The sequence below is a fragment of the Bufo bufo genome, chromosome 3, assembly GCF_905171765.1.
Source record: "Bufo bufo chromosome 3, aBufBuf1.1, whole genome shotgun sequence".
Lineage (NCBI taxonomy): Eukaryota > Metazoa > Chordata > Amphibia > Anura > Bufonidae > Bufo > Bufo bufo.
The window spans coordinates 461,483,131-461,504,157 of record NC_053391.1 but is presented as its reverse complement, the minus strand read 5'-3'; the positions used below and the strand labels follow the sequence as shown (position 1 = coordinate 461,504,157).

The following is a 21,027-nucleotide window of genomic DNA, read 5'->3' as shown; positions in this document are numbered from 1 at the left end:
CAATGGAACTCTAATGGATGCTCAGACTGATGCCATACAGTGGCATCAGTTCACCATAATGTATACGTTTTTTGTATATGTTAAAAGGATGGGAAAAATTTGGAAAAATGTGATGTGAACCCACCTGTAAGGAGGCAAATACTTTTTCACAGCACTGTACATGTCTGTGATATTACATTGCATTAACCTTACTCAGAACTAGCTATCCAATCCAGGGGATGGGGAAATAAACCCCAATAATTATAGCCAATCTTGTCTCATGAGTCTTGTTTATAAGACTAAACAACCTTGTGGTTCTCCATACACCTATGACTACAATTTGCAACTACTCTAAGCATTCTATCCCTTTGAGGGGTACACCCATCTCAGCCATTCATGGCTGAGATCTTAATACCCAGGGTCGGACTGGCCCACCAGAGTACCAGAGGATCCTCCGGTAGGCCCAAGCTCAGACAGTAATGGACCCATAATAAAACAGGGCTCTTAAGGTCCTATATACACAGAGGGTGGGCCCTCAGAATCATTTACTCTGGTGAGGCCCCAGGGACTTTAGTCCAACGCCGGTAATACAAATTGTATGTAACAGCCAGAGGTGGCTATTGTTGTGGAAACAGTATCTTCCACAGAAATTAAAGGCGGTTAGAAAAACAGGGTAGAACAGTGAGCTCTGCTGTTTTTGTAACTCAGGAGCTATGGAAACTGCATAGCTGTTTCCATATTCCTGGTCACCACTGGCTGACACATTCCATGGGACTACCCCTTTAACCAGTTTACCCCTTCAAGTCCATCCCATCACTCAAGAGATCTACTGGAACTGTGATGGTGAAGCTGCCCAGTGATACAGATTCACTTTCCCCTAAACTGGTATTGTCATTTATCACCTGAACCAGTGACCATTTTAAAAGGTTATCTTCATATTTACTGGAAGTCTACTCATTTATTGTGCCTATCATGTCTGAATTTCTTGATGAACTCTACTACAGCATGAGCCACTTGCCACAAGGAACCACTTGCCACAGATCACTGTTGGGGAAATATACATTTTTAATAAGGTATAAGCCTATGTGATAGAAGTTCCGTTTATCTAGTATTAACATATTATACTACCATGGGACCATCTGGGTATTAGCATCACGCATCAGATCACGACCAATGGGCCACATGGTAATCATTATGGAACATTATAGAACGAGAGAAGAACACAAAAAAATTGGCACTTAAACATGCATTGGATCATTAAGTATGGAAACAAAAATCAGCAAACACAAAGTGCTAAGCCATCCACAAATCATCCATACAGAATGCTTGGCCAGTTATTATAGTTTGCCCTTTTAATTACTTTGATCAGTTCTAATTGTAAAGTATCATTGAGAAAAGTTTACACTTCAATCCAAAAACTGTTATTTAACCGGCACTCTCCAGCACTGATTTGTCATGGTTGTCTCTACAAACCTTTCAAGCCTCGTCCCCTCCCCCATACCCAAATATTTAAACAATGAACCTTGGACCAGCCGTGTTCCCTTGAATACAGATAGTCTCGGAATTGGAAAGTGTCCCCACCATGGGGTTAGAAGAAAAGAAAATGAGATGTTTCTGGGTTTTTGCAATGTTTATGCCTCTCCTAACCTTTGCTGGTAAGTCATAAAAAGCGATATTACTGTTAGTATAATTTATATTACACTTTTCACTTGATCTATTACATAGTCGAGTAACATACTGCTTTAATTCACAACATCTACATACTGTCTGTAGCTGTTTGCACTTTTAGGTACCACTGTTTGCTTCTATTCACATTGTATGGTCATAGTCCACATAATCCTTATCTTACACCGGTGAAAATGAAGCCAGGGTACATTCTGTGGGGCACTATGTTAAGCAGGACCTTACCAACATTCCCCTACCAGATGCAACTGCATGTCTATACAGATTTGTACGTCTGCCATTGACACACATTGAAAGATATTAACCTGTATGGTAAAGGGTTGTTTCATATACTTGCATTGAAAATCGTAGTTGAGGTGTTTCCTTCACCTCAACTATAGGGCAAAATAACACACACGTCACATATGTTTGGTCTATGGTAGGTATGAGATTAAGGGGAACTTCCAAGTGTGTGCTCCAGCCCCAGCTTGTCTATTTTTATTCATATGTAATATATTTCCCTTTTTCTAAATTCTCTGTCCAGCTAACTAAGGGTGACATACTGTACATGCTCCGTTTCATTGTTCAACTGCCACCAGCTGCAGCAGAAAGGACACGTCCCCTAAGCTGCCAGCTTGAAATAAATCTAGAAGAATAATTGTAGCAACGAATGGGCAACGAGTAATTCACTGAAATCCATCTGTATAGCGCCACCTGCTGTTTGCCCTTTTTCTAAATTCTCTGTCCAGCTAACTGAGGGTGACATACTGTACATGCTCCGTTTCATTGTTCAACTGCCACCAGCTGCAGCAGAATGGACACGTCCCCTAAGCTGCCAGCTTGTAAATAAATCTAGAACAATTGTAGCAACGAATAGGCAGATCTCTGTATCCATATGAGGTACAGGGCTAGGTCTAGCTTTGTTAGAGATTGTCATGTACTATATGATCTCTGATTTTCATTTTTTTTTTTTTACTTATGGGATAACCCCTTTAATTAAATTAGATGTGTAATATACTATATAATATACACAAGTATAACTGAGCTGATACTGTACAAATATAACTAGCTAAAGACGCAATGTATGATATAACATCGTCACAGGGTCATAACTGATTGTTGCTGAATCTAATGACGTGTGTGTTATTTTTACATGTTTTATTGCCCTAATACATCTCAAATAAAAGATGCGCTAAGTTGCAAATAGTATTAAATACAAATATCCTTCCCTTTTGTGTACACAGCACCTATGCAGAGCTATGTGTCTAGTCTTATGCTGCAGTCAAGTGTTGCTCCTTTTCTTTTCCTCCTTTTTTGTTATGCAACAGAAAGAAGAAGAGAGGACAGATGAATTGGAGCAACATATAACTGCAGGGTAAGACTACACAGGGTTTGCCCTTAAAGGGGTTGTCCAGTTTTAGTATGGGCTGCAGCCAATCACTGGCCTCAGCAGTGCACCAAAGAGTCCGGTGATTGGCTGCAGCAGCAGCACTCATTAGAACCCCCAAACCTTTTCTGAACCGCTAAGGATTTGTTCACCTTGAATACTGTGGGCCCACTTGCTATTTAGCCCCACTGAATGGAGCTAAACCACGAAAGGACACCAATTGCGGCTTCCAGTGGTGTTGCAGCTTAAAACCGCCAGCTCTGCATAATGGCAGCCAAAACTTACATTGAAAACAATGGAGGTCATTTATCAAAGACCAGCGTTTTACGCCAATCTTTGATACCCCTTGTGCTGCCGGAGGATGCACTTAATTCATGTGGTGGCAAAGGCTCTGTCTTAAATTAGGGGAATCCTCTGGCAGACTGTGCCTAGATTGAAAACTACTGGAGCAGATTTCAATTGTCATTTACTCCTGGAAACAGCCTTAAATGTTGGGGAATTTGCAGGGGCCGGCCCCCACCACTCCTCAGTGGCAAGGATGGGGTAAAAACATTGCTCCTCCACTTAGGTGCATAGGCACTTCAAATTTGCTCCATGGAAAAGTGTGACTGTATTATGCCAAAAACTGACATAAAGGGCCATGATAAATGAGCCCCAATGGGTGGTGGACACCAGATGACGGTTCCCAGAATTTTTGGCACAGAATCCGCAGATGTCGGGGGGAGTGAAGGGTTGAGCATGTTGGATTTCAACATGCCCAATCCTTTTGTTGTTAAAGAGGTTGTCTGGGCTTTTAATATTGATTTCCTCAGGATAGGTCATCAATATCAGATCAGCGAGAGACTTACACTGGGCACTCCAGCCAGTCAGCAGTGCGCACGTGCCGTCTCCATTCTCTCTTCGTGCTCGCCACTTTATGTCTATGGGACAGCAGCAGCGGACAGGAAGAGAGACGTGAGATGGCGTGTGTGCACTGGGTGTGCCGTCTCCTCATACAGCTGGTTGACGGGGGTCCTGCTTGTCGAACTCCTGTTTATTTGATATTGATGACCTATCCTGAGGGTAGGTCATCAATAGAAAAAGCCCAGACAACTCCTTTAAGGAAATCATCCACCCACCACAGGTGTTTGGCAGCAGCTTTCTCCCCTTTCCATTAACAACACATACATGCTCAGCCACGCAGGATGATCGGGACAGAAAACTGTCAGCTGAACAAACATTCAGGTTATCTTAGGTGCATAGTCAGCTTTAGAATGTGGTGTCAGAGATATTCATATTAATCACTAAGTGGTACCAAAAAGATTTGTCTGCTACAAAGTACTCAGAACCCTAAGTACACTCTTAGGCCCCTTGTAGACGAGCGTGTCCGGATTAGGCCCGGATGCGTTGCGTCTGCGATCAGGGAAAATCGTGCGAGTAGGTACACAATTGCAGTCAGTTTTGACTGCAATTGCATTCCGATGTTCAGTTTTTATCGCGCGGGTGCAATGCGTTTTGCACGCACGTGATGAAAAACTGACTGTGGTACCCAGACCCGAACCCGGACTTCCTCACTGAAGTTCGGGTTTGGGCTAGGTGTTCTATAACATGGTTATAAGGGAAAATAATAGCATTCTTAATACAGAATGCTTACTAAAATGTGGATTTAGGGGATAAAAAATAAATAAATAATTAACTCACCTCATCCTGTTGTTCGCGCAGCTGGCCTCTTCTTTCTTCTTCTTTCAGGACCTGCCAAAGGACCTTTGATGACGTAATCACGCTCACCACGTGGTGAGCATGGTGAAGTCAGCACAGGTCCTGCTGAATGAAGATAAAAATCTTCTTTCTTCATTCAGCAGGACCTGCTCTGACGTCACCATGCTCACCACGTGGTGAGCGTGATTACGTCAAAGGTCCTTTGGCAGGTCCTGAAAGAAGAAGAAAGAAGATGATGCCGGGTGCGCGTACAACAGGATGAGGTGAGTTAATTTATTTTTTTTTTAACCCCTCAATCGACATTTTAGTAAGCATTCTGTATTAAGAATGCTATTATTTTCCTTTATAACCATGTTAGAAGAGAAAATAATACAGTAAATTGACTTTTATCAATTTACTTACATCATCTCCTAGCAAGCATGCGTGAAAATCGCACCACATCCGCACTTGCTTGCGGATGCTTGCGATTTTCACGCAGAACCATTCATTTCTATGGGGCCTGCGCTGCGTGAAAAATATAGAACATGCAGCGATTTTCACACAACGCACAAGTGATGCGTGAAAATCACCGCTCATCTGAACAGCCCCATTGAAGTGAATGGGTCCGGATTCAGTGCGGGTGAAATACGTTCACCTCACGTATTGCACCCGCACAGAATTCTAGCCTTTGTGAAAGGGGCCTAAATGACTGCAGATGTGATCTCATTAGACACTGGGTCTTGCCACAAGAGGGTGTAAAAGTGCTTTCCTGCTGCCCTGGGCTCTCAGAGGCTACTTTTGAGTAGTGTATTTATGGATGCAACTTGTAATCCTGTTTACAGCTAATCACAAGCAAGAAAAATATTAATATCTACATAAAAGTATCTTAAAGTCGGTCTCATTATCTAGTACATTATACTGTATGTGTGCATATAAACCTGCTATATTTCTTATGTGAACATACATTTGAGATAGCTGATAGCATTTTCTCCTGACACCAGCAGACATATTTGAAACACAGCCAATCATGTAAACCTATTTCAGTGAGGAGAGGGGAATATGCTTCTGCTGACACGTTTGGCAGCATCAGAGCAGAGGATTTGGCATATTGAAATCCACTTGTCAGTCTTTCCTGTCGAAATCCGCACATTTCACAGAATTTTATCTAATTTAGTTAAGTATAAATGGTGGGTCTAACACTGTCCTTTCTAGTTTTCATACGGTCTAAAGAGGCCAATACTGTGCTGAGGAGTCGCACAAGGAGAGCTAACAGTATATTCGAGGAGTTCAAAACAGGATCTCTGGAACGAGAGTGCCATGAAGAAAAATGTTCATATGAGGAAGCCAGGGAGATCTTTAAGGATGACAGACGTACGGTAATATTCTGGTTGCCATATTTATCCTGTGAGCCATCAATAAAACAAGCATGACATTTTAGATGCAGTTTATGTAGGGGTATATAGGGTGTCTACATCAACCCTCTTACTGACCTGTTACATGTGGCTGACCTGTTACATGTGCACTTGGCAGATGAAGGGATCTGTGTTGGTCCCATGTTCATATGTGCCCCTATTGCAGCTCTTTCTAAAACTGCCGCACCCTCTCCACTTTGACTTTAGAAGTCAGGACCAGGTGTGATGATGTTTACACTGTCTGGACCTGTCAATCAGAGATGGCAGAGCCTGTAGGAGTAACTCCCCCATTGCTCCTAGAGGATCATTATGAACACATATGAACATGGGATCTACACAGATGCCTTCAGCTGTCAAGCATACATGTAACAGGTCAACCAGTTTCATAGGTACAAATCTGCTGACAGGTGCCCTTTAACCCCTTAGCGCTATATGACGTGTGTACTCATCATTGAGCACTGCTACTTAGTGCTCCATGATGAGTACACTTGTAATGGCATTAAACTGTCACCATGTCTATAGACATGGTGACAGTGCTGAGACCCTGGCTGTTACTCACAGCCAATGAGGGCGGTCCAGGGCCGGTGATTGCTGTGATTGGCTAGTCTGTACAGACTAGCCAATCACACGATCCTAATGCCAGCTGAAAGGTTCTGATCCCCACAGTCTTTGACTGTGGGGGTTAGAACCTTCTTAAATGTATGTATATGTATATATAATATCCCCCTCATTTCAGGATGGCCGGCAGCAGCATTGCTGATCCCATTCCCGCCCTTCCCCGCACCGATCTTTTTCAGGATGGCTGAGCGCTTGCAGGGTGTCAGCTGTAACATACTGCTGACACTCTGCTTGAAACGGCAGACATCGCTGTTGGCACCCATGTCGGCCATTTAACCCCTTCCATGCTGTGGTCCATAGGGACCACTGTATGGAAGGGGTTAACAGAGGGAAGGAGCTCCTTCCCTCTCCCATCTGGCCGCTGCTGTGGTGTGGCAACGGCCCGATGCTTGATGGGTTAACAGAGGCAGCGTCCCAATGGTTACCATGGCAACCAGACACCTTCACAGGCATCTGGCTTGCCATGGTATATCTAAGCCTGATCAAGCTCCTGCTTAAGGCAGGAGCCTGATTAGGCTTACTGTGAATGACAATACACTGCAGTACACTATACAGTGTACTGCAGTGTATTGAAGAGCCATCAGACCCACTGGATCTTCAAGAACAAAGTGGGTCTGGGTCAAAAAAAGTGTTAAAAAAAGTGAAAAAAGTAAAAATATAGTAATCTCTTCCTATATCCGCACATTTATAATTGATTAAAAATTTTAAAAATAAAAAACACTACACATGTTTGGTAGCACAGCATCCGTAACGACCTAATCTATAAAAGGATCATGTTACTTTCACGGTGAACGCCATAAAAAAAAAGAAAAACTATGATAGGATTGAAATTTTGCCCACCTCACTTCCCAAAAAATGGTATTAAAAGTATAGTAATCAAAAATGTCTTATGTACCCAAAACTAGTACCAATCAAACTATCACCGAATCCCGCAAAAAAAATGAGTCCCTACATAAGACAATTGCCCAAAAAAAAAAAAATATATGGCTTTCAGAATATGGAGACACAAAAACATGTTTTTTTTTTCTAAAATGCTTTTATTGTGTAAAACAAAAAAAAATAAAAAATTAGACATATTATGTATCGCCACGTCCGTAACACCCTGCTCTATAAAAATATCACGCACTCTACCCCCAAAAGGTAAATGCCATAAAAATAAATAAAATCTGTGCCAAAAAAGCTATTTTTTGTCACCTTACATCAGAAAAAGTGTAATATCATGCGATCAAAAAGACATATATACCCCAAAATAGTACCAATAAAACCGTCATCTCTTCCTGCAAAAAATGAGCCCCTACATAAAACCCAAAAATGCCCAAAAAAATAAAAATAATATGGCTTTCAGAAAATGGAGACACAAAAACATTTTTTTTTCTAAAATGCTTTTATTGTGTAAAACCAGAATAAATAAACAAAAATAGACATATTAGGTATTGCTGCGTCCGTAACGACCTGCTCTATAAAAATATCACATGATCTACCCCCTAATGTAAATGCTGTAAAAAAAAAGAAAATTAAATCCGTGCCAAAACGACAAATTTTTTGGTCTACTTGCCCCATAAAGTGTAATATTGAATGATCAAAAAATCCTATGTACCCAAAATTGATACCAAAAAAAGTTTCAACTTTTCCCGCAAAAAACGAGTCCCTACACTACATGATTGGCAGAAAAATAGAAAAAATATTTCTTTCAGAAAATGGAGACACAAAAACATGATATTTTTTTCAAAAATGCTTTATTATGTAAAACTGAACAAAACAAAAATGTTTTTGTATATTGTCACGTCCAGAACAACCTGCTCTATAAAAATATCACATGATCTAACCTGTTAGGTGAACATTATGAAAAAACAAAAACCGTGCCAGAACCTTGCCTCACAAAAGTGTAGTATAAAGCGATCAAAAAATATATGTACCCCAAAATAGTATCAACAAAACTGTCACCTCATCCCATAGTTTCCAAAATGGGGTTACTTTTTTATTGTTTCTACTGAAGGGTGCATCAGGGGGGCTTCAAATGGGACATGGTGTCTAAGAACCAGTCCAGCAAAATCTGCCCTCCAAAAACCATCTGGCGCTCCTTTCCTTTTGTGCCCTGCCGTGTGCCCTTACAGCAGTTTACGGCCACATGTGGGGTGTTTCTGTAAACTGCAGAATAAGGGTAATAGATTTTGAGTTTTCTTTGGCTGTTAACCCTTAGGCTGCGTTCACACGGGCGAGATTTCCGCGCGGGTGCAATGCGGTAGGTGAACGCATTGCACCCGCACTGAATCTGGACCCATTCATTTCAATGGGGCTGTTCAGATGAGCGATGATTTTCACGCATCACTTATGCGTTGCGTGAAAATCGCAGCATGCTCTATATTCTGCGTTTTTCACGCAACGCAGGCCCCATAGAAGTGAATGGGGTTGCGTGAAAATCGCATGCATCCGCAAGCAAGTGCGGATGCGGTGCGATTTTCACGCACGGTTGCTAGGTGACTGTCTATACACTGTATTATTTTCCCTTATAACATGGTTATAAGGGAAAATAATAGCATTCTGAATACAGAATGCTTAGTAGGTGATCAATTGAGGGTTAAAAAATAAAAAAAATTAACTCACCTTGTCCTCTTGTTTCGCGTAGTTCTCCCGGTCTTTGGTTCTTTAAAAAGATGAACTATGGGCTAAAGGACCTTTGGTGACGTCAGATCACATGCTCCAATCACAGGGTCCATCACCGCGGTGATGTACCATGTGATTGGAGCATGTGATCTGACGTCACCAAAGGTCCTTTAGCCCATAGTTCATCTTTTTAAAGAACTAAAGACCGGGAGAACTACGCGAACAAGAGGACAAGGTGAGTTAATTTTTTTTATTTTTTAACCCTCAATTGATCACCTACTAAGCATTCTGTATTCAGAATGCTATTATTTTCCCTTATAACCATGTTATAAGGGAAAATAATAACATCTACACAACACCGAACCCAAACCTGAACTTCAGTGAAGAAGTTCGGGTCTGGGTACCACAGTCGTTTTTTTATCACGCGCGTGCAAAACACATTGCACCCGCGTGATAAAAACTGAACATCGGAACGCAATCGCAGTCAAAACTGACTGCAATTGCATTCCTACTCGCGCGGGTTTGCCGCAACACACCGGGATGCATCCGGAACTCATCCGGACACGCTCGTGTGAACGCAGCCTTAATGTGTTAGAGGAAAAATGGATTAAAATGCAAAATCTGCAAAAAAAATGTGAAATTTTGAAATTTCATCTCCATTTTCCTTTAATTCTTGTGGAACACCTAAAGGGTTAACAAAGTTTGTAAAATCAGTTTTGAATAATAACTTGAAGGGTGTAGTTTCTAAATTGGGGCCATTTATGACTTCATAACTGAACTGGTCCTTAAAAAAATGGGTTTGGGAAATTTTCCTAAAAAATAAAATGACATTTACAAAATGATGCCAACATAGAGTAGACCTATGGGAAATGTTAAGTAAATATTTTATGAGGTATCACTATCTGCCTTAAAAGAAGAGAAATTCAATTTAGAAAATTATGAATTTTTCCCTATTTTCTGTAAATTTTGGATTTTCTATAAATATATTGGCTCAAATTTACCACTATCATGAAGTGCAATGTGTCACGAGAAAACAGTTTCAGAATGGCATGTATCAGTAAATGTGTTGTAAAGTTATTACCACATAAAGTGACACAGGTTTCCAAAATTTGGCCTGGTCCTTAAGGTGAAAAATGTCTTTAAAGGTTTAAAGGGCTTCTGTCACCCCACAAAAGTCTTTTTTTTTTTTTTTTGATAGTTACATTCCTTATAGCGCGATATAGGAGAATATAATTGTGTTACTTACTTTCATGCGGCCGTTTCTTTAGAAAACGAAGTTTTATAATATGTAAATCCGGTCTCTACCAGCAAGTAGGGCGTCTACTTGCTGGTAGCCGCAGCAGAAAACCTCCCCCTTGCCGTGTTGATTGACAGGGCCAGCCGTGATCTCCTCCTCCGGCCGGCCCTGTCAGTATTTCAAAAATCGCGCGCCTGTGTTAAATCGGCGCAGGCGCTCTGAGATGAGGAGGCTCGTCTCCTCAGAACTCCCTCAGTGCGCCTGCGCCGATGACATCACCGAAAGGGAAGACGTCATCGGCGCAGGCGCACTGAGGGAGTTCTGAGGAGACGAGCCTCCTCATCTCAGAGCGCCTGCGCCCAATGAACAGAGGCGCGCGATTTTTGAATTACTGACAGGGCCGGAGGAGGAGATCACGGCTGGCCCTGTCAATCAACACGGCGAGGGGGCGGTTTTCTGCTGCGGCTACCAGCAAGTAGACGCCCTACTTGCTGGTAGAGACCAGATTTACATATTATAAAACTTCGTTTTCTAAAGAAACGGCCGCATGAAAGTAAGTAAGACTATTATATTCTCCTATATCACGCTATAAGGAATGTAACTATCCAAAAAAAAAAAAAAGACTTTTGTGGGGTGACAGAAGCCCTTTAAGCATGCTGTTGCTTAGTATAGCCATACCTGTTGGTCCTTAAGGTGAAATATGGCAATGTCCTTAAAGGGTTAGGCATGCTTATTCCGCAAAATTTCACCCCTGAGGCCACTGGTTAACCTCTTTACCACCCTAAATAATATAATAACAAATATATACTGCATACTGGTAAAACTCTAGACCTTCAGGGGTATAATATTAACCCATAAGTATCCTGGACAGCCATGTATAAGGTGTATCAACATGTAAACATGTGTTTTGTCCTTTAGGTAGAAAGTATATAATGAGGGAAATTTTCATTGATGTATAACTACAGTATATATTACTTATGATATATATATATATATATATATATATATATATATATATATATATATATATATAACAAGGGCTAATGAGAAATATTTATTTTTTTTCTCTGTAGAAAGAATTTTGGAGGATATACACAGGTATGTTGTAAACTGTAGCAATTAATGAATGTTAAGAGAAGTTAATTCAACATCTATCATGTCTATGGTTATATGCTTATATATATTATACATCTAGTCTTACCTCTTCACAGATGTGAACCAATGCCTTTCCAATCCTTGTAATAATGGTGGAACCTGCTATGATGAGTATCAGTCATATATGTGTCTGTGTCCTGAGGGATATGAGGGCAGAAACTGTGAAACAAGTAAGTTTTTTTCCAAAGGATAAATAAGACTCTGTTCACACTACAATTATGACTTCTGTGAATAATAGAAGCCATAACACAGTGGCACATAAAAACAGTCCAACAGTCCTTATTCACTTATAATGGAGCCCATTGTGGTTCTTTTGAGCTTTCCATCATTTTCATGGCAAGAATATGGCTGAATGCTACAATATTCTTGTCAAAAGATGAAACCCTTGATGGAGGCTCATAGCCTGCCTCCTGCTGCTTAAACTATTATCTAGAGAGGGACCCCCATTCTTTTTTTCTCATTGCATAGTATTTATTTGATTGTTGGTCCCATGTTCCTGAAAATGGAGTCATGAAGTAGAAGGAACTGGTCTCATCACAGTGGTTCTCAGAGCAGTGGTTGACACATTTGCAGAACTTCTGGCCACGTGTGTCCACCCCTTGTTGAGATCCTGCTGTATAAAGTTAGTTTTTGGGCAGAGGATAATGTGCAGCTGATTTTGAGGAGAACAAACATCTAGTCTGCAAGCACGTGAGTTTAGGAGGGATATATCCGGCTTTAGACATGAGCCAACTGTTGGACAAACAATCATTCAGTGGACAGCTCGCTCCCTGGACTCTACCATAAACACATCTTTTGTCATCTCTCGGGATAGTACATTGTGTAGTTGGAATATTGAGAACATTTTGTACTTTTCTACAGATAGAAATGACACACTTAAGTGTGAATATGAGAATGGAGAGTGTGAGCAGTTATGTCATGATACAGCCACAATACGAAACTGCTCATGTATGGAGGGGTATGCTCTAGCAGAAGATGGTACATCATGCATCCCTACAGGTCAGTAAGATAAGATGCCTAATGGAAAATCATTCATTTCAGTGGGGGAGATGAATGGCTTATGGACTGGCAAATATATAAAACCACTGAGTGTGCTGATGAGCTCCCAGTACAAAATTCTAATGCGTATCAAGTAGTTGTGTCTGTGTGCATTCTCTTTTGTATTTCACTGTTTCCAATGCTTGTTTAACAGTGGAATATCCATGTGGACAGATACCAGTTTTGAAAAAGAAAAAAACAAAAGGTCGAATCGTTGGAGGTGAAGAGTGTCCAAAAGGAGAGTGTCCCTGGCAGGTATTATTAACGTGAATGTTCTTTGAGTGTATTAATAGTCCAGCTGATACATCAAATCATACCCTCAGCTTCTCAGCTTAGCCCGCACTACAGTGACGGGCAGGCAGTTATTGGGAAGAAACGGTCCTTTCTCAATAATTGTCTGCTCCATCAAACTATCTACAGTGCCTTGAAAAAGTATTCATATCCCTTGAACTTTTTCAAATTTTTTCACGTTACACAAACTTAAAGGGGTATTCCCATCACATACAATGGGGGCATATTGCTAGGATATGCCCCCATTGTCTGATAGGTGCTGGTCCCACCTCTGGGACCTGCACCTACAAGGACAACGTAGTGGGGAGAGCTGTGGCTGGAGGACCCCGGGAAACGCTGCTCCCCGCTGCTCCCATACAAGTGAATGGGAGCGCACCATGCACGCAAGGCCCCTGCTCCTATTCATTTCTCGTTGTAGGTGCGGGTCCTTATCAGACAATGGGGGCATATCCTAGCAATATGCCCCCATTGAATGTGATGGTAAAACCCCTTTAAATGTACTTTATTGGGATTTTATGTGATAGAACAACATAAAGTAGCAAGTAGCAAGTATGTGTAATGTGGAAAGAAAATGATACGTGGTTTTCAACATTTTTTTATAAATAAAAATCTGGAAAGTGTGGTGTGCATTTGTATTCAGCCCCCCTGTACTCTGATACCCCTAAATAAAATCCAGTGCAACCAATTGCCTTCAGAAGTTACCTAATTAGTAAATAGAGTGTGCAATTTATTCTCAGTATAACTACAGCCGTTCTGTGAAGACCTCAGAGGTTTGTTAGAGAACATTGTTTTTAAAAAAAAATCAGATTCTTTTTTATTAAAGATTTTTAAGAACACATCAAAATCAATGTATAAGAGTATACCGTACATATACAGTTCCAAACAACAAGTACAAAACACCTACCATCCCCTCCCCCACCCCAACCTTCCTATGCAGTGCGAACAAATATATTTCTGAAATAACTATGCTCATAGCAGTACAATTATGCCTATTTCCCAAGGTCCTGCTGTCCACACCATACTATGCTGAGACATGCAACATCCAGCCCAATGTGTGCAATCCACATATTCCACTGACCTTCAAACATTTTAATTGTTCAAGAACATTAGTGATCAAACAGCCTCATGAAAACCAAGGAGCACACCAGACAAGTCAGGGATAAAGATGTGGAGAAGTGTAAACCAGGCTTAGGTTCTAAAAACTATCCCAAGCTCTGAACATCTAACAGAGCACTGTTCAATCCATCATCTAAAAATGGAAGTAGTATGGCACAACTGCAAGCCTACCAAGACCTAGCCGTTCACATAAACTGACAGCCCAGGCAAGGAGAATCTGTCTACAGGACAACTTTTAGTCGTGTACTACACAAATTTGGCTTTTATGGAAGACTGACAAAAAGAAAGCCTTTTTTGAAAGCAAGCCATAAGAAGTCCCGTTTGCAGTTTGCCACAAGCCATGTAGGGGACACAGCAAACATGTGATAGAAGGTGCTCTGGTCAGATGAAACCAAAGTTAAACTTTTTGGCCTAAATGCAAAACGCTATGTGTGGCAGAAAACTTACCATCATCCTGTGGGGATGCTTTTCTTTAGCAGGGACAGGGAATTTGGTCAGAGTTGAAGGGAAGTTGGTTGGAGCTAAATACAGGGCAATCCTGGAGGAAAACCTTATGGAGACTGCAAAAGACTTGAGACTGGGGTGGAGGTTCACCTTCCAGCAGGACCCTAAACATACAGCCAGAGCTACAATGGAATAGTTTAGATCAAAGCATATTAGAATGGCCCTGTCAAAGTCTAGACCTAAATCTCATTGAGAATCTGTGGCAAGACTTGAAAATTGCTGTTCACAGACACTCTCCAGCCTATCTGACTGAGCATCCTCTAGATGTGCAAAGCTCATAGAGACATACCCCAAAAGACTTCCAGCTGTAATTGCAGTGAAAGGTGGTCCGACAAAGTCTTGACTCAGGGCAGCTGAATACAAATACACACCACAGATTTTTATTTATTCAAAATTTTGAAAACCATGTATAATTTTCTTTTCACTGCACACATACTTGCTCCTTTGTGTTGGTCTATCACATAAAACCCCCATAAAATATATTGAAGTTTGTGGCTGTAATGTGAAAAATGTGGAAAAGTTCAAGGAGTATGAATACTTTTTCAAGGCACTGTAAATCCACTCTGAGTCCTCCCATATCAGTAGCCCTCTCATTATGATCACAGGCAAGATTACAATGATAAAACAAGATCACACCATTCACAACAGGAGCAATGACTTCTGCACAGGTCACGTCTAGAACACTCTCACATAGAAGTCAATGAACACCCCTTGTCTATTGTGCTTGATGATCGATGTGGCTCCTATAAAGTACATCTCCACATGCCATAATCATGTTCAGAAAAATTAAAAATCTACAGTCACATAATAAAAAATGATTAGAAAAGAGGATATGTCTCACTATCTAGTTTTAAAGTCTCTTTAATTTCAGAAATCGCTTTCTGCTGCCTGTAACATTTCCCATGATACATTCCCAAGGCATGACCAGATACATTCCCAAGCCATGACCAGATTACACCTACAAGAAGCTAAAGTTATCATTTTAAAATTGTGAGCAGGGGATGGAGAGCCACCGATTTTGGTCTAAGGCACAAGAGGTGCTGCACACTGTGCCCGGTGCAGCAGCATACATGTCATAGGTGATGTGAAAACTTCAGCCTACTGCAGGGAAGAGCACATATGACTTGCAGGCTGTATCCTTACATTATCTACAGAACACGGCCTGGAGGAAATTTGGTGAGAACAGCAGAATTGTATTCCTGGATTGTGCCTGATATCACATTAGACATCAAGATTGCAGGGGAAAATTTTTGCTTCTATGCAAAATAGCTCTCCTCAAAGGAAGAAAACTGAGGTGGCTACCCTGTAATTCAACATCTGACCTGTTAAAACATTTTATCATGGAGAATTTCCCTAAAGACTTCCTACTGTTTGGATTCCTATAAGGCTGGATTCACATGTTGCCGTGGCTGCAGTGCATTTTTTCCATGGTTTCCTTCAGCATTTTTGCTGCACTTTTGAAAAACCAGGCTGAAGTGAACCAAACTTCAGGAAAACGAGTACCCCTATCGTCTTGATTACACTATAGCGTGTAATGGAAAGCATGGAAGGCGACGGTCAATTGAACAAATATGCAAAAGTATCTCCACTGAATACATCAGTGCTTCACACACTGAGAGGCAGACCCCATGAGTGAAGTGCCCTCTAGCTATTGTTGAGGCTCAAAAATGTTAAAAAATTATATTCATAATTAGTAAACAGATAATTAATATGTGACTAATGCTAATGTGAGTAATTCAAAACTAATTGCTATTTTATTAAATATACTTGCAGGCTAGATTGTTCTTAGGCAGAACAATCTGTGGTGGAACATTAATTGCACCAAACTGGGTAGTCACCGCCGCTCACTGTGTAAAACCTGCTCTAGTAAACAAACTGATAGTCATACTCGGTAAGTAGAAGAATAGCATATATAAAGCTGAAGCAAATGTCTAATGTATAGGACTTAATAGGGGTTTTCTGGTACTTTTAAACTGATGTCATATGATCTTCAGGATAGGCCATAAATATCTGATCAGTGGTGATACGACACCCAGCCTCTCCTCCGATCATCTGCTCTGCAGTAGCCCTGCTGCCAGAACTTCAGCTCCATCCACTGTGTAGTGGACAGAGCCAGTTACTGCAGCACTGCTACTATTCACTTCAATGGGAGCAGTGTCAGCTCTAACTACTACACAATGGATGGAGATGTGTAGTTCCGTTGTCAAAATTACATTCACAATAAATAATTAATATTAAGTCATTCTAAGAAACAATAATTTTAGTGTCAAGGTATCCAAAGAAACAATGAAGGAAAGCATATCCCCCAAGAGTTGAATCCCAAATCATTTTAAGCCTTGCCTCATTCTGTTAAAAAAAAAGAGCAAAAATGAAAAAAAAAAAAAAAAAAAAAACACCAAGAAACTCTGCTATTTATGCAAATCTGCAAATTTTGGTGAACCAATTTGTGGGATGGTCCTGCTAAAATAGAACTTTTTGGAGGTATGGATTAATCTTCCCAATTTCATGTCTGCATCAACACCATAGTAATATTAAAATAGCAAGGAGTTATGGATTCATGCTTCGATCTCGTCTTGATCCTAGTACAGTAATATGTTCAAAGTGCAGATAATGTAGAATCCATCTATAACTTTTTTTTACTGCATCTTGCTCTGAAATTCTGGATGACTTTAGAAGAATGTGTCCACAGTGTTTCTGATACAGAGCACTAAAACTATTAAACTATACAATTTGGATTCCTACAGCCACAGCTAGAAGGAATTTAGGATTTTATTGCATACTGTTGCATTATTGAATTTTATCAGTTAAAGGGGTTGTCAAGCCTAGGAGCTAACCAATCTATTCATCTGAATCTGTGTCCAATTGAAAAAAAACCCTCACTGTCTGCATTCCCACCTTTCCCGTACCATGACCCTATTTCCATCAGTTTTTGGTACTGGTCTTGAAGAGGCTTGGCCCTATTACTGGCCTCATTGGTCACATGTTCTGGAATGGCATATCACTAGCATTAATGTACTATTCAAGCACTCATGACAATCTCTTTAACAAGAATCTCATTGATAAGATATGTTCAAGGTGTTGTCTGGGAATTAAAAAAATGTTGAAGAGCCACTATACTTTCACACGGCTTAATTTTATTTAATACAGACGGGTGTAATTAGCAAATTTCTAAATCAAAATCTGCCTGCATCCACCTGAAAAAAAGGCTTTAAAGTCATGGGCCACTAGAGGGTCTTACTTTTACCTAATTCACAGTCCACTGACTGCTGTTAGGCTAGATCCATCTCTAGTAACAGAGAAGGCTCACAGGAGATGGGAATGTATCAGAGCTAGCTAAGCTGAGCATGAGAGAAGCCACTCCTCTACATAGCTTTTGATGAAAAAACTCCCTAGAAGAAAACAAATATAGTTGGAATTAAGTTAAGTGAGGTGACAGCATCAGAGGGCTGGCAGATTCCATAGAAGGGAGATTCCTACCACCTGTGAGAGAAATGCATCTAGTTATGCAGCAGAAACAAGGAGTTATATGGCTGAGAAACACATTAGGGACGCCCAAAAATGACCTATTCCTTTACAGTTATGTTTCTACAATAAAGCATTATGCAAACTTTTTTTTTTTTCAATCAAGTACACTTTAAAAAAAAAACATTTTAAATCCACTTCCTCTCCAGAACCACCACTCCGATGGTCTCCTCTGGTCTTTATTTACTTGACGTGGAGTGATAACTTTATGCACATCCACCTGTGACAGCTTCAGATTTTTTTTTTCTTATTTGTAGACAACCCTTTTAAGGTTATTAAAGAATGTTGGCTTTAAAATGGCATGATTGTCAAAGGTGGACATTCATTTGTATATAAATATTTGTAACCTACCGACTGTAAATCTGATGATGATCGTGATGGTGATGATGTTTTTTAACCTTACAGGTGATCACAAGATCAGTGAAGCTGAAGGAACTGAACAAGAGCGCAAAGTTGTTCAAATCATAATGCATGAAAAGTTTGTTGGGATTAAAACAAACAATGATAATGACATAGCTCTCCTCCGACTGAACAGTACAGTAAACTACACCGACTATGTGGTTCCCCTATGCCTGCCTGACAACCAGTTTGCTATAAATCAACTGCTGCACCAAAGCTCTTTTTCCATTGTCAGTGGTTGGGGTCGCCTTCTAGAAGGTGGGGCTACTCCTGACACACTAAGGAGGGTAGTTCTGCCTCGAGTGATGACTCAAGAATGTATAGAGAAGACAAAGTTGAATATCACTGCCAATATGTTTTGCGCAGGCTTCACTGATGGCAGCAAGGATTCCTGTAAGGGTGACAGTGGTGGTCCCTATGCCACAAGATATAAAGAAACCTATTACCTCACTGGTATTGTCAGCTGGGGCTTGGGTTGTGCCAAAAAAGAATTATACGGCGTGTATACAAGAGTATCTAAATATAGAGATTGGATTTTGGAGAACATGAAGCAAGATTCCAATTAATAATGCACATCAAAGGAGACTTGACAAAAAAGAATAAAAGAAGCTATTTAGTGTACATTAATATCTTACTTCTATAGTGAGATAACGTACTGTATGATGGCTTGATGTGACAGGCCCGGAGCCTGAGGCTGCACTGCAGAGAGATTCCAAATGAAACGTATCTCTTTCTGATTCTGACTTACTCAATATTTTGTAGTACAGTATGTAGAAAAATCCTATCCTATTGAAGATACTCATTTAAAGAGTTGATTAAAGGGGTTTTGCAGATGTTTAGGAAGCACCCAGTATAAGCGGTACATGATCATAATGAAAAAAACGCATACATCCCTTTAGAACCCTACACCCCAGCTCCTTCACCAACAATTCTATTGTCCCATGCTGGTCTTTGCTTGCTTGACCACAGCAATGATGGGTCATACTCATCAAATGACCATATTAGCCAGTCAGTGACGACAGTGATGGCACTTCTACCTATGGTCAGTAATTGGCTGCCATGGTCAACTGTCAAGAACGACATTCCTGAAGCCCAGTAAACTAAGACCATCATGGGGCCAAAGATCTACCAGGGCAGGAGCAGTAGGTAATTTAAAAGGTGAGAACATGTACGTTTTGTATTTCTAGCCATGTGCAGATTTATACTAGGGTTTTCTACTAAGTAAAAAAAAAAACTTTAAATTATACAAGTTTTCAAAAGCCTACAGTTTATATAGGGTCACTAACCTAAATGTCCTACAAATGTTAAAAAAGTGTCATTCTGTATACAGTGTATTACCATCTACAACTATTTCAAATACAGTTTTTTTTTTATTTCTGCTTCCTTTTTGTTAGTTATTTTCAATATATGTAAATATAATGGAGCGTTATCATGGGGGATTATTAAAGTCAGTTTTGCTGGAGTCTGGGACAAATGTATTAAATGGCTCATGATGTTTGATAGATTTGGTGCATCTTTAAGACCACTTTCACATCAGTGTTTTTGCTGGATCTGGCAGGAATCAGCAAAGAAGCTTCCATCATGATAATACAACTGCCTGCATCAGTTCTGAATGGATCAGGCTGTATTATCTCTAAAATTACCAAGATAAAACCATTGTAAGTCAATGGGTGCTGGATCCGTTTTCTTTTGTGTCTGTCTTGATCAGTATCCCATGACGCACACAAACACTGCTTGCAGCGCTTTTGTGTCCAGCATGGCAATACAACCAAATGGAACGGAATGCATTCTGGCGCATTCCGTTCTGTTCAGTTAATGAATGGGGACAAAACTGAAGCATTTTCCTCCAGTCTTGAGATCCTATGAGGAATCTCAATACCGGAAAGGAAACTGCTGATGTGAAAGTAGCCTAAGGGTCCATTCACACGTCCGTAGTGTATTGCGGATCCGCAATACACCCGGCCGGCACCCCCCATAGAACTGCCTATTTTTGGCCGCAATTGCGGACAAGAATAGGACATGTTCTATTTTTTTGCGGCGCCACGGCCCGGAAGTTCGGGGCCGAAGCCCGGAAGTTTGGGGCCGCGCTCCGGAAATGCGGATGCGGAGAGCACATAGTGTGCTCTCCGCATCCATTCCTGCCCCATTGAGAATGAATGGGTCCGCACCCGTTCCCGATATTGCGGAACGGATGCGGACCCATTTGCGAACGTGTGAATGGACCCTAATGTCTAATACTTCTGTCTTGAGATGTTACTCCACTTTCTATATCACCCCTTTACTGGAGTAAGATTGAGACAGTTTTTGCAACTTTTTAAAAAAAAAAGTCACAGTACATACAGGGAGTGCAGAATTATTAGGCAAGTTGTATTTTTGAGGATTAATTTTATTATTGAACAACAACCATGTTCTCAATGAACCCAAAA

The 21,027-nt window shown here is 40.7% G+C and overlaps 1 protein-coding gene across 2 annotated transcripts; it reads left to right on the top strand.

Annotated features, from left to right (window-relative positions):
* The first annotated feature begins 1,507 nt into the window (after window positions 1-1,507).
* Window positions 1,508-19,805, top strand: F7 (coagulation factor VII). 2 transcript variants are annotated; one of them, XM_040425194.1, is made up of 8 exons: window positions 1,508-1,634; window positions 5,918-6,081; window positions 11,650-11,674; window positions 11,788-11,901; window positions 12,593-12,730; window positions 12,924-13,024; window positions 16,454-16,571; window positions 18,608-19,805. In XM_040425194.1, the coding sequence occupies exons 1-8, from the start codon at window positions 1,562-1,564 to the stop codon at window positions 19,165-19,167; spliced, it is 1,293 nt and encodes a 430-aa protein (XP_040281128.1). In that variant the 5' UTR covers window positions 1,508-1,561; the 3' UTR covers window positions 19,168-19,805. The 2 variants fall into 2 exon arrangements, with proteins under 2 accessions (XP_040281128.1, XP_040281129.1); XM_040425195.1 differs by having other exon boundaries at window positions 1,509-1,634; window positions 5,918-6,076.
* Window positions 19,806-21,027: the final 1,222 nt, after the last annotated feature.